Here is a 12,702-nt window from a genome sequence, read left to right as displayed (position 1 = left end):
AGTTTAGGTTGGGACACAAGGTGGGCCAGGATCAGGAGGAGCCACCCTGAGCTCTGTCCTGCTGACTGGTGATGTCAGTGCTTGTCAGTCAGCATCTGTGTCTGCTTTGTAAGGGGCACTGAAGACTTAGGGAGCAGAGCTGGGCCACCAGCCCTCGCCATCTGCAGCTGGGGCAGATGCCAGGCCACCCTCGTGAATTCAAATGGTTGCAGGCCGTTCCTACCAGTGCTGTCCCTGCACTCAGCCCATACCTCAGGCCAGAACCTCCCTCAGGACCAGGCCTCTTTGCACTGGGATGAAGGCTTTTGTGTACAAGTCTGGGAGTCTGTGCTGGCTCGAGCAAGTGGATGTTGGCTTGAGAGAGCTTGGATGGGGCTTCTTGAGACAGCCTTGGAGGAGGGCGAAAGGCTCCTGGTGCTAGAGGATCTGGGCCCTCTACTGCCCTGAGCCTCAGGCTTTCTGGCTTGGTCAGAGCTCTGGGATATGATGGGCCCAGGCCTGACTCTGTTGTCTAAACTTCTGTTCACTTCTCAGTGGTCTTCAGTCTCCCAGCCTATAGCTCCCTTGATGGTGTCACCAGGTAAAATTCGGGTATTCAGATTCCCATGATGGATAAGAATTACGTTTCTGCTGATAATGGCTTATTGCCGTGCTACTCTGACCCTCTGGGCTTTGCCTTTTTGTTTGCTTCATCCAGCAGCCCCACCCAGGCAGTCATCAAAGACTGGCATTGCCTGGATCCAGGCCTTGTGGCTGGCATGAGGCATGACGGAAGTGGTGATTGAGGGGGATGTGTAGAGCCTCAGTGTAGATTTCCAGAGACACACTCATGGGGGGGGGGTGCTGCAAACTGAGGGCAGGTGGTCCACTGTGGGTGTGAAGCTCTGCTTCTATGGAGGTCTGACCGTCAGAAAGACACCTATCATTCATGCCAGCAGGGATGTGTAATGGCAACCGGGCCACCAAAGTATCTATCTCTAGATAGTAGACTCAACCCTCTTCTATCTGCCATGGAGTCCCTTGCCCATTGTGAGCAGCAGCAGGGAAGGAGGTAGCCATGTCTGAAGAGAGGTGTGGGAGCTGAAGCAAGAGCTCACACATGTCCTGTGTCTGACAGTTCACCACTGCTGTGTTATCCACTGTTACTGGTACACTTGTGCTCTGCTCAGCCATCTCTGGTCCCCTGCATGCTGGTGGTCTGTGCATTGTCCAGCCACTGCTTCCTGATGCTCTCGAGCAGGGGAGCAGCTGGGCCAAGGGCAGGAGATGCACAGCCTGGGCCCTGCAGGTGACTGGCGTGGGGTGAGGGCTCAGGGACAGCAGAAGGCCAGTTCCACAGTACATCGGGTCCCCACTCTTCAGGCTGCCCGCTGCTTGCTTGACCCTATTTCTAACTGCTGATCTCCAGAGCACCTAGGCTGCAGGGTCTGTCTTCAGGAATGCACCCAAATTTCCTGCCTTGGTCTGCATCTTGCTTGCATCAGATCATGTGGGACCCTAACCCTGACTGTGGGAGGGAGGCACTGAAACAGAGAAATGGGGAGCCAAGGCTGTGTGTATATGAGTGGTGTCTAATACACGTAGATCCCTCTGCTCACTTCCCAGCATTCCTTCAGAGAGACACTGATGCCTCAGTAGCCATGAGTCCCCAGGGCCAGAGCTAACCCTGAGCTCCATTGCCCTGGACCAACAATGCCCTGTGGGAGCAGGAAGCTAGCAAGACAGCAGGACTAGTCAAGTCTCCTGTGCCCCAGGGGAAGGCCAGGCTCCCAGCCCATGCTCCTCTACTGGTTAGGCAGCTTGGCTCAGCATGGCCTGGTGGGAGAATTCTGCTAGGGAAGGTCCTCACTGTGTGGTCATGCTGGTAATGGATTAGGAGCCATGACCCCAATCCTAACCTTAATCCTAATTTTTGCCACCTCTACAAGGTTTTAATGCTGATACTGCCCAAGGATTTTTAGCAACTGACCCAAATCCTCCCAAGAGGGGAAGGACGGGAGAAAGAGTCCATGAAGGCTCATCTCTCCCACAGCCTCGCTGCTTATCCAGGCTCCAGATCCTCTACCCTCCCCTTCCCATTCATCCTTTCTAGCCTCACCCTCCTCCTTCCTCACACTCCGCAGGCCACAGCCCTCCTCCAGACCCTGTTTTCTCCATCAACAAACAGCATCCTCACGCTCTTTCAGCCTCAGCCCTTCTCCAGCCTGTTCTCTCAGCCTCCTCCAGCTTCCGCCCTCCTCCCTCTCATCCTCCAGTTCCTCCCTCCTCCCTCTCATCCTCCAGTTCCTCCCTCCTCCCTCTCATCCCCCAGCTTCCTCCCTCCTCCCTCTCATCCCCCAGCTTCCGCCCTCCTCCCTCTCATCCCCCAGCTTCCGCCCTCCTCCTGTTAGTCCTCCAGCCACATCCCTTTTCCTTCCTCACTCTCTTCCAGCCTCACCTTCTCCAGCCCCTCCCTCCTCCAGTCTGCCTCCCTTCCACCTTCGGTCCTCCTCCTACCCACCCTCTTCCAGCCTTCTTCCCTCGGGAGCGTCCTTGCCCCATCCTCTTCTCCGTGCCCAGTGCCCCAGTCTCCTCCATCACCTCTTTTCTGGCTCTCCTCTCACCATGCAGTAGGCATTCAGTAAGGGACCCTAACATCACAGAATTGCAGTGTTACCCTGACCTGCTAAGACCTTGTTATGGTTAGGTCACAGGTAAACAGAGGTTAAAGGGGGGCAGGAAGGATGCTATCATTCATTCGAGTTGTCAGGGGCCAGGAGACAGGCCACATATGTCGCAGATAGAACCCTGGCACCTGAGTCATGTGCTCTAGATGGATGGCTGGGTGGTGTGATCGAATGATGGAGTCGGGGCGGGGGGGGGGGGGCTCTCCTCAGAGTGTCCTCAGATAGAGTCCTGTCAATCATGGCCCAGTTCACCAAGGAATGCCCTTGTCTTTTAAGGGTCAGGCCTGTGGCATAGGTAGGGGAGGGCATGGACACAGACGAAGACCTGGAGCCAGGTTTCTGCACAGTCCTTGTCCAGCCCTAGTGGTTGGCAGGTTACTGTATGTTGAAGGTGCTGCCTGCCAACTTTAATGACACTTCTAGGGTGCAGGGACTCTCTACCCACAAACAGGTCACTGTGTGCTGCCTCCTCCTAGCACCAAAGAGCAGGCACATGGGTTCTCTCAGGACCTTTCAGGACAGCTCTACCCTAGGTGACATCCCGCAGGAGCAGGTCAGCAGGAATTCTGGACTTTCATCCAGGAGCTGTCCTTCTCCTGCCCTCCGCTGTCCTCAAGTCTTAAACATCTTGAAACACAGCCCTATGTTGGGAGAACAGTGGCCACCAATGCTGCAATGATCTCTGGAGTGGAGGCTTTATGCGGTGGCCTCTTACACCTTCACATGGTCACAGCCCACAGTGGGTATTGGGAGCCTGGACTTCCTTTCCTGAGTCCACAAGCCCTTGGCTCTCAAGTGTCCTCTGCCCAGGGCTCCAGGACACTCCCAGGACAGGGTAGGCTGGGGCCCATTCATGGGTCAACCTCAGATTCTCTGTGGTGGTCGGTCCCTAGAGTGGACACAGCAGGGGCATGATACTGACCCTGAACCTCCCTCCACGAAGTGTCAAGGAACCTTTTAACCTGCCAGGGACTACAAGATCTTAGCTTAGAGGGTCTCTGCCTGAGGGTCTCTGCCTGAGCCCGGTCACCCCATGCTGCGGTGCTTATTGGTTTTAGAGGTGTTAGAGGGTCCAGTGCAGATTCCCTCTCTTGGAAAGGCTGAGGAGATCAACTCCCGAGTGTGTGAGCTTTGTGCTGCCCAGGTGATTGTTGGCTTGCCCTACCCTCAACTCCTTATTACAACTGCAGAACCCCGCCCAAGTGCTGGGCACACTTGGGTGACCTCCAGCCTACTACCTAGAGATTTGGTGGCCGCTCCCAGCCAGAAGACTCCAGCTGGAAGACCCTATACTCAGCCCTATGCTCAGCTTTGGAGCCCTATACTCAGCCCGGAGATACCAGAATGCCAGCCTAGAGACTTGTTTGTCCTGAGACCCCTCCCAGCCCCGAAGTCCCTGCCCTCCACGCCCGGGTCAAGGTAGCAAACACACCCCTCAGGGTCTCCGCCCTCTCCTGCCTGTTCCTCCTGCCTCTGCTCTTTCTTTTGTGCCACGCCTTGCCCCAGCCCCGCCTTCGCCTCGCCCCGGCCCTTTCGTCAAGCCCAGCCCTTTCCCTGGGCCGGGCACTTTCCATGGCCATGTGATCCTGGGGCTGCTGGGACGCTCCGGAACAGCTGGGACAAGCGGGGGTCGCGGGCGTCCCTGGGAGGGGGCGACATGGAGCGGAGGTGGGTCTTCGTGCTGCTGGACGTGCTGTGCGTGCTGGTCGGTAAGAGTCTCGGGACCGGGTGCGGGAACTCTCTCCCAGGTCCACGCTCCCTCGGTGCCTCCTGCCAGTATGCGTTCTGGATGCGGACAATGGTGACCGGCGCTTCCTACTTCTTTCTGCGCGCCCTACCATCCCTCCTGGGCTCTTGGCGGGATCCGGGCTGCCTGTCTACCTGTGGCTGTTCCCGGTGTGTGTGAGTGTGTGTGTGTGCTGGGGGCGGGGGTCCCGGCAGCAGGAAGTCGCTCCAGTGCCTCGGGGCGGTGTGACTCACACGGGCGGGGCGGCATCAGGACCCTGCAGGCCAGTGACCCGTGGCCAAGGTCCAGCACGGTGCCCCCGGGAGGCGGGGACGGCCAGGCTCACACAGACAAACCTGCCAGTCCGGTTCAGGCCGCGGGGAGGAGCATTCCGAACCCCCCCAGGCGCGAACAAAGGGCAAGTGTTTGTTCGGGGCCCAGGGGACTGTGGCTGGATCCTACCCCGAAGGCGGTGACAGGGTGTCGTCTGTCTTCCCCCATTCTGCATCTCCCTCTCGGCCCATCTTCCGTAGCCCGGAAGGATACTCTACTCAGCTTTGCTTTTTGGCAACCAAGGAGGCCCCGTGGGACATCCCCGAGCCTTGGGCACCCTGTTTGACTGTACGGGTTTATTAAAGCATGTCTGTTGCTTTAACCGTGTGCCAGGTACTGGAGGACTTGGAAATAGTTTACATTTTTCCTTGGAAAGTCCTGGGTCCCCAGAGGCGGAGCTACCCGGAGTCACTGCAGGAAGGAGGAGGCCAATGCCAGCCTGTTGTTCCCCTTAGTCAGCACAGGCTTTTGGTGCTGATAGGGAGGCATTGGTGGGGACAGCGTCCCCTAAAGATGCCCACGGAAGGTGGGAGGAGAGGAGTGGGTATAGCTGGGAGTCAGTCCTGGCTCACACCTGCCATGCAGCCCAGCCATGCACAGGGCTTTTAGGTCCCCAGACCCTGTGGCTGTGGTCTGCCTGAGATGTCCAGTAAGCAGATTGGCTGAATCCAGTTGTCTTCCATGATGATGTCACCATACTCTTTTACGTAGCTGCCTTCTATGAACAAGATAAGGGATTTCCGGTTTCCTCTGACCTCATCTCTGTTTCCTCTCACCCCTTCCCCCCCTTTTTTTACTCTCTTCTCTCACCCTCTCCCCTCTCCTCATCCTCTCTTCTCCTTCATTGCCATCTCCTCGTGTCCTCTGATCTCTTCTCCTTCAAGCCTTCTCTCACAGTCATGAAGCTTAGCCCCTCCCAGGAGACACTGAGTCTGTCATCCTTTTTAGCTCCACCTCTTAGCCTCATGATGTTAGTATCTCCTTGGATCATGTGCCCTCCGGAACTGTGATGGACCAGCCCCTGTCAGGGATTGTTTTCTGGGCCCCTCAGTTTCCCCTTTGCATACTGAGGGGAGGTTCATCTCCTTGTGTTCTCCTGGCATTCAGGACCTGAAAGCCACGCCTGTCGAGCCCGCCACACCCAACTTTCCTGTTCACAGGGCACTTGCCCAGGTTTGCCTCTTTGGGGTGTCTGTGTACCTGTGCCTGTGGAACAAGGTGCTATCCACTGTCCTATTCTTGTGACTGGCTCTCACCTCCCAGCCACCCTTGGTTGGAGGCTCCAGGTTGCAGCTCTGTTCACAGCTTGACTGCCAGGTTATTTTCCAAGAGTGTCTGTGTCTCTGGGCTTTGGTCTGAGCTTCCCAGCCCACATCCAGGGCTGGGTCCATCTTGTCAAGTGTGCAGCTGGCATTGGCTCAGAACTTGGAATGAAGCCAAAAAAAGAAAAAAGAAAAAAGAAAAAAGAGAGGAAAAAAAAAAAAAGAAGCAGAGACTCAGGGCTGGAGAGACAGCTTAGCACTTAAGAACACTGACTGCTCTTCCAGAAGATCCAGGTTCAATTCCCAGCACCCATGTGTCAGCTCACAATTGTCTATAACATATAGGCAAAACATCAATGAACAGTAAAAAGACCAGACACTCTAGGGATGGCCTTCAGGCTGTGCCCTTGCTGTGGGAGACAGCCCTCCAGTCTAACTCTGTGTCACTAGATGATCTTACCTTCCCAGGCAGTGAGCAGTCTCCAGGGCCCCACCCCGAACACAGAAGGTCCCTTGGTGTTCCTATGCAGATGGGACAGTCCAACTAACTGTCACTAAGGTGACTATGTGGTTCTACACAGGATAGGAGCTATGAATAGCAACAGTGACCCCATCCATGGGTGGCTCATCAGGAGGGTGCTGGAATGAGATGGGAGGGAGTCACTGTGCTTGCAGTGTGTGTGTGTGTTTGTGTGTGTGTGTGTAGAGGCTTTGGTCCCTGGTGCTGAGTCAGCTCTAGGGAGGCCTGAAGTGAGGCCAGAGCACATCAGGGTAGAGCTGCTCAATGGCTGGGCTCCAACAAGCCAGCTCATGTACCAGGTTTGTATCACGGTCCTATGCCAGGGGCCCCTTAGCTAGTCTAAGGTTCACAACTGTCGCCCACATACCAAGGGCCTAGTACAGTCTGGAGTTCATGAGTTTCCATGAGCTTGGTTCAGCTGTCTCTGTAGATTTCTCCACCATGATCTTGACCTCCCTTGCTCATATATTCCCTCCTCCCTCTCTTCAACTGGATTCCCAGAGCTCAGCCTGCTGCTTGGTTGTGGATCTCTGGGTCTGGGTTCCATCAATTACAGGTTGAAGGCCCTATGATGGCAATTGGGGTTTGTTGACTTCTCATGCCCTTACCCATGAGAAGGAGTGGATTGGGGTGGGCTGGGGAGGGAGGTGGTGGGGGGAGCAGAGTTGAGAGGGAGAACTGTGGCTGAATGAAAAGAAAAAAGGGCACTGGAGTGTTTCCAGTGGGGTCATGGCGAAGCGGCCATGATACTAGAGCAGATAACACGTGGGTAGGGATTTGCTCTGTGGAGAACCATGTACCTTCCTTGGCTTCCCACAGCCTCTCTGCCCTTCATCATCCTGACCCTGGTGAACACACCATACAAACGAGGGTTTTACTGCGGCGATGACTCCATCCGGTACCCGTACCGTCCAGACACAATCACCCATGGACTCATGGCCGGGGTCATCATCACAGCCACTGTCATCCTTGTAAGGCACAAAAGTGCTTGGGTGGGGGCTGGGTCAGCTCTGCCCTGAGGTATGTAGGGCTCAGCTCCCCAACCGATGGGTACGGAGGGAGCAGTGTCTGCCCAGTGCTCTGTAACCTGTTCCATTGGCAGGTCTCATCGGGGGAGGCCTACCTGGTGTACACAGAGCGTCTCTATTCACGCTCTGACTTCAACAACTATGTGGCTGCCATCTACAAGGTGCTGGGGACCTTCCTGTTTGGGGCCGCTGTGAGCCAGTCTCTGACTGACCTGGCCAAGTACATGATTGGCCGTCTGCGACCCAGCTTCTTGGCTGTCTGTGACCCCGACTGGAGCCGGGTCAACTGTTCCGGCTATGTGCAGCTGGAGGTGTGCAGAGGCAGCCCTGCCAATGTCACTGAGGCCAGGTGGGTACCAGCTGAAGCCCAGGCAAGGCTCTGAGGAAGGAGAAGTCTGGAGCTTGGTGAATGGAGAAAACCTGTCTAGTAGGCAGGCAGGGGAGGTGGCCATGGGTCTTCTTCTGTGTCTTTGGCAGGGCAGGTAATTAAGTGGGCAGGGTTCATTTGTCTGGGAGGAAGTGGCTTGCCCTGAAGAGGTTGGGCGACTGCCTTCTGCCCCTTGAGGCAAGTACTGAGGGATCTACTGTGACTGCTATTGCCTCTTCAGGGTCCTTTGTGGTGAGCTTATTTGCTGGCAGCACCATTTCCCTGCTGGTCCTGCTCTTCTAAGCCCTGCTGTTCAAGCTTGGTATGGCCTATGTGTCTCACACCCTGGCTCTGTAATCTCCACTCCTCTCTCCGTTGGCTCTGATCAGCTGTCAGGCCTTCCAGTGCCTTTTCACTCTCAGTACTAATGACATTTCCACATCCATGATGCAATTTTAGATTTTTGAGGCAGGATTTCACTGTGTAGCCCAGAATGACCTCAAACGTCTCATCTTCCTGCCTCAGTCTCTTGAGTGCTGGGGTGACAGACTTGTGTCCCCATGACCAGCATAGGATGTCTTCTTGGCTTCTGTTCCTTCTGTCTCACAGATGTTCTCATCTCTGGATATTTCCAGTGACTGGTTGCAGTGTCTGTCCCTAAGCTTGGTGCTTGTGTCTCCTCATGGACTGCTTCATGTGTGTGTGTTTGTGTCCACATACGTGTGAGGACCAATAGTCAGTCAATGGAAGTGTTCTCCTCCTCAATTGCTCTCCACCGTATATATGTAATTGTGTGTATACGTGTTTTCCTGCATGTGTGTATATACACTACATTTGTGCAGGAGCCCATGGAGGTCTGAAGAGGGCACGAGATCCCTGTGAACTGGAGTTCCAAGTGGTTGTGAGCTGCTATGTGGGTCTGGGAACTGAACCCTGGTCCTCTGCAAGGGCAGTAAGTGCTGTTAACCCCAGAGCCACAACTCCAGTCCCTCTCCACATTTATTTTTAAGACAAGGCCTCTCACTGAACCTGGAGCTGTGCAGTTCTAGACTGGCCAACAAGATCCAGAGATCCAGAGATCCTTTTGTTTTCAGCACCCCAGTCCCATGTGCCACACACTATGGGCTGCAGCACACACCTCCCTTTTTACACGAGTGTTAGGGATGGAACTCAGATTCTCATGCTTGCAAAGCAGACACATTACTTACTAACCATCTTCCCAGGTCCTTAGACAACTTCTGTTTATTAGCCATGGTGTGTGTGTGTGTGTGTGTGTGTGTGTGTGTGTGTGTGTGTGCGTGTGTGTGTGTGTGCGTACACGTTTCCTCTGCATGCATACAAGTCTCTCTAACACCGAGTTACAGGGGAGAATGGACAGTGTGGTCACTGTTTATTTAGTGGACAGCCATGCTGTTGTGAGGGTCTATGGTCAGCAGGATTGGACATCCATTTCTCTTTTGTTTTCTGGGTCCTGGGGTGGAGCTAGGGGTGGAGCTAGCTTTAGCCTTATTTTGTCTGCCAAGATTATGAAGTGGCTCTGTGGGTGCTCTGAGGATGCTTGTCCCTTCTGAACCTCCCAGGCATAGCTTGTGGGCTGCTGCTCAAGCTCTGAGGCAGTGGAGACTAATATCTTTGTAAGGTGAGGTGATGGTCAGTACTCGGACCACCTGTTGTCACATCAGTGGCCATGATGGCATTGGGTGACAGTGGCAGTATTGGGTGACTGCCACCCACAATGTGGTCCTGCTGGCCATGCCTGCTCCAGGAGCAGGTGGGGGTTGGAGTTGGTGAAGTGAGAGTGAGGAAATGAGACGTCCCCTCCCTGATGGAAAGTCCTGTGTGCAAGCCTCCCTTCAGGTTAAGAGGCTGGAGAGAGGGCTCAGCGGTTAAGACCACTGGCTTCTCTTCCGGAGGACCTGGGTTAGATTCTCAGAACCCCCAAGGCAGCTCACAGCCATTTGTAACTTCCGATGCCCCCTTCTGACCACTGGTAGGCACTGCATATATGTGGTACATAGACATAGCTGGAAACAAAACACCATATACATAAAAATAAAAATAAGTAGAATTTTTTTTTATTTTTTATTTTTGAGACAGGGTTTCTCTGTGGCTTTGGAGGCTGTCCTGGAACTCGCTCTTGTAGACCAGGCTGGTCTCGAACTCACAGAGATCCACCTGCCTCTGCCTCCTGAATGCTGGGATTAAAGGCGTGTACCACCAATGCCCAGCAAATAAGTAGATCTTAAAGATGATGTATTTTTAGTGTGTGTGTGTATGCTCTGGCACATGAGTGCAGGTGCCTTCAGAGGCATCAGATCTCCTGGTAGTTGTGAGCAGCAGGATGTAGGTACTGGGAACTGAACTTGGGTCCTCTGCAAAATCAGTCAGGGCCTTAACAGCAGAGCCATTTCTCTAGCCCTGCTTCCCATAGTTTAGAGTTGCACCCCTCTGTGGCTGCTCCCCAAGGAGCTCCTGGCTCTGCCTTCCGGGTACCGCTGACCGGCTGTCCTCCCTCCCAGGCTGTCCTTTTACTCCGGGCACTCCTCCTTTGGCATGTACTGCATGCTGTTCCTGGCGGTGAGTGTCTACCTCCTTCCCGGGGAACCTAACTCAGGCACCCCTTCCCTGGGTCTTCCCCACTGCACAATGGGATATGTGGATGAGACACTGAGGGTAGGGGGGTTTATGACTCTTGAGCTGGGCTGGGTAGGGTGTGGACACCCACGGGCCCAGCTGATGCAGGCTGATGCCCCGACAGCTGTATGTGCAGGCCCGGCTCTGCTGGAAGTGGGCACGGCTGCTGAGGCCCACGGTTCAGTTCTTCTTGGTGGCCTTTGCAATCTATGTGGGCTACACCCGAGTGTCTGACCACAAGCACCACTGGAGTGATGTCCTCGTCGGCCTCCTGCAAGGAGCCTTGGTGGCCTGCCTCACGGTGAGCCCTGCCTGCCTCGTCCTATAAGACCTGTTCTGCCTGACCCCAGTGTTCCTGTGACCTCTGCCTGCTGGTCTGCCCCGCCCCCAGCTTTCCCCACCACTGGCCCCACCTACTTTACAACCAACCCTCTTGGCTTTCCCTCTGGTCGTCATCCTCTGGCTTCACTCACTGTCTTCCCCTCCCCCACAGGTCCGATATGTCTCAGACTTCTTCAAATCCCGGCCGCCCCAGTCCTGCCAGGAGGATGAGGAACCCCAGCGCAAGCCCAGTCTGTCACTGACACTGACTCTCGGCGATGGATCTTAGCCACTATGAGTACCCAGTCTCTTCCTGCTTTGGAAGCTGGGAAGCCACCTGTGGGCCAGTCATGTGTTGGCCCCTTGGCCCTGGTCAGGCACTACTGGCTTTGGAGCTGCCCCAGGGTCCCGGCTGGTGACCATTGACTAGAGTCTTGGGTGCCTGGCTAGCCCTGAGTATGGACAGGGTCCATTCAGGGACATATATATGCACTGTGTGTGCTCCAGGAACATATGCCTGTAAACATATGTAAACATATGTAAACACATGGCCTGTAAAAGATGAGGCCCTGCTCTGAGAGCTGTCTCCCTCCACCAAGGGCTTTCCGAGGAGGGTCATCCCTGTATGGCCCCAGGAATGGTCGGGTCTGAGACAGCACATGAAGTCAGCACCCTCCCTGACAGACCTGCAGACGATGAGCCCTTTGTCTGCGTGGGGCAGTTGGCCTGGGCTTGGGGCAGGGATCACAAGTGTAAAAAAAGGCTACTAACCCTTGGTCTGCCCGGGTTGCCTGAAAGGTCACACGTGGCTTTGGGTCTGAATCCTGTTCTCAAGCCTGTAGAAGATTCCTGCTCGAGGCCTCCAAGCCCTCCCTCAATTTGATGTCCAGTCCTGCCTCTACTCTGCCCACATGGACCAGATATGTAGCCAGGCTTTGGAAGTGGGTCCTGGGTCTGCCATTCCCATCTATTTCAGAACACTTAAAGTTGCTTTTTCATGGGAGGGTGAGTTATAAACTTTGTACCAAACGTTTCTGTCCCGAGTGTTGATTTTTATGCTCTCCTGGTGACAGGGCTCTGCTGCATTGCCTGTTTCCCAGTGCCCTGTGTTGGACCTGCCCAGTTTTAGTATTGACTTAGGGGATGAGAGCTGGCCTGGGTGTTCTGTATAACAGGCCAAAATGGAGGCCTTATAGCCACTGTGGCCTTCCTGGGTGTGTATTGGATGCTTCTGCCGGGTCCACTTTAGAACACAGAGACCCTTTGTGAACCATGTTACCAAATGCCCGAGGAGGCTCCCAGGGTGCCTTGCCAGTCTCCTAGAGGCATCAGGAGGGCTGTATCCCAGGACAAGGTGTGTCTTTCTGGGAATGGGCAGGCTCCTTAGGTCCTTGGGTCAGAGAGCATGGAGGAGGGCAGTTAGGGGCACTCCCATTTCCTTTCTTTCACTAGAGGCTGGGTCAGGACTGGGTCACCATGACCCCAGATGCCATTGGCAGACACTGAGAGCCATCAGCCCAGTCTAGGGAGCATGCTGGGTGCTGCAGTACTTGGTAGCTGTGTGTTCAGTGACTGACACAGCCTGCTTTTCCATATTTTCATGGGGATCCTTTTGGTTAAATGCCTGCCTGCCAGAGTCTCCCAGCCAGTGTCCTGTACGCCAGGTTCCTATAGGAACTAGCTGGTCCATTACAGTCAGAAGGCCCCAGTGAGAAAGTAACTTCATGTTTGGAGCACAGTAGGGCTCTGCTTGGCCAGCCAGCAGCTAAGCTGGGCCTCCACCAGGAACCAATGTCTGCCTGTCAGACTGGTAAAGAATTGAGATTAGCAAGCACAGTGGGTGTG

General features: G+C 54.8%; 1 protein-coding gene across 1 annotated transcript; it reads left to right on the top strand.

The window, feature by feature from the left end:
- Positions 1 to 4,211: 4,211 nt before the first annotated feature.
- On the top strand, positions 4,212 to 11,890 carry Plpp2 (phospholipid phosphatase 2). Its single transcript, XM_027419475.2, is given in 7 exon segments — positions 4,212 to 4,375; positions 7,327 to 7,478; positions 7,610 to 7,884; positions 10,422 to 10,479; positions 10,661 to 10,837; positions 11,030 to 11,136; positions 11,138 to 11,890. Coding segments are annotated over 7 exon segments (960 nt in total). The 5' UTR covers positions 4,212 to 4,323; the 3' UTR covers positions 11,277 to 11,890.
- Positions 11,891 to 12,702: the final 812 nt, after the last annotated feature.

Source organism: Cricetulus griseus, chromosome 5, assembly GCF_003668045.3.
Source record: "Cricetulus griseus strain 17A/GY chromosome 5, alternate assembly CriGri-PICRH-1.0, whole genome shotgun sequence".
Lineage (NCBI taxonomy): Eukaryota > Metazoa > Chordata > Mammalia > Rodentia > Cricetidae > Cricetulus > Cricetulus griseus.
Note: the sequence above shows the minus strand (reverse complement) of the source record. Positions and strands in the feature narration are given on the sequence as shown.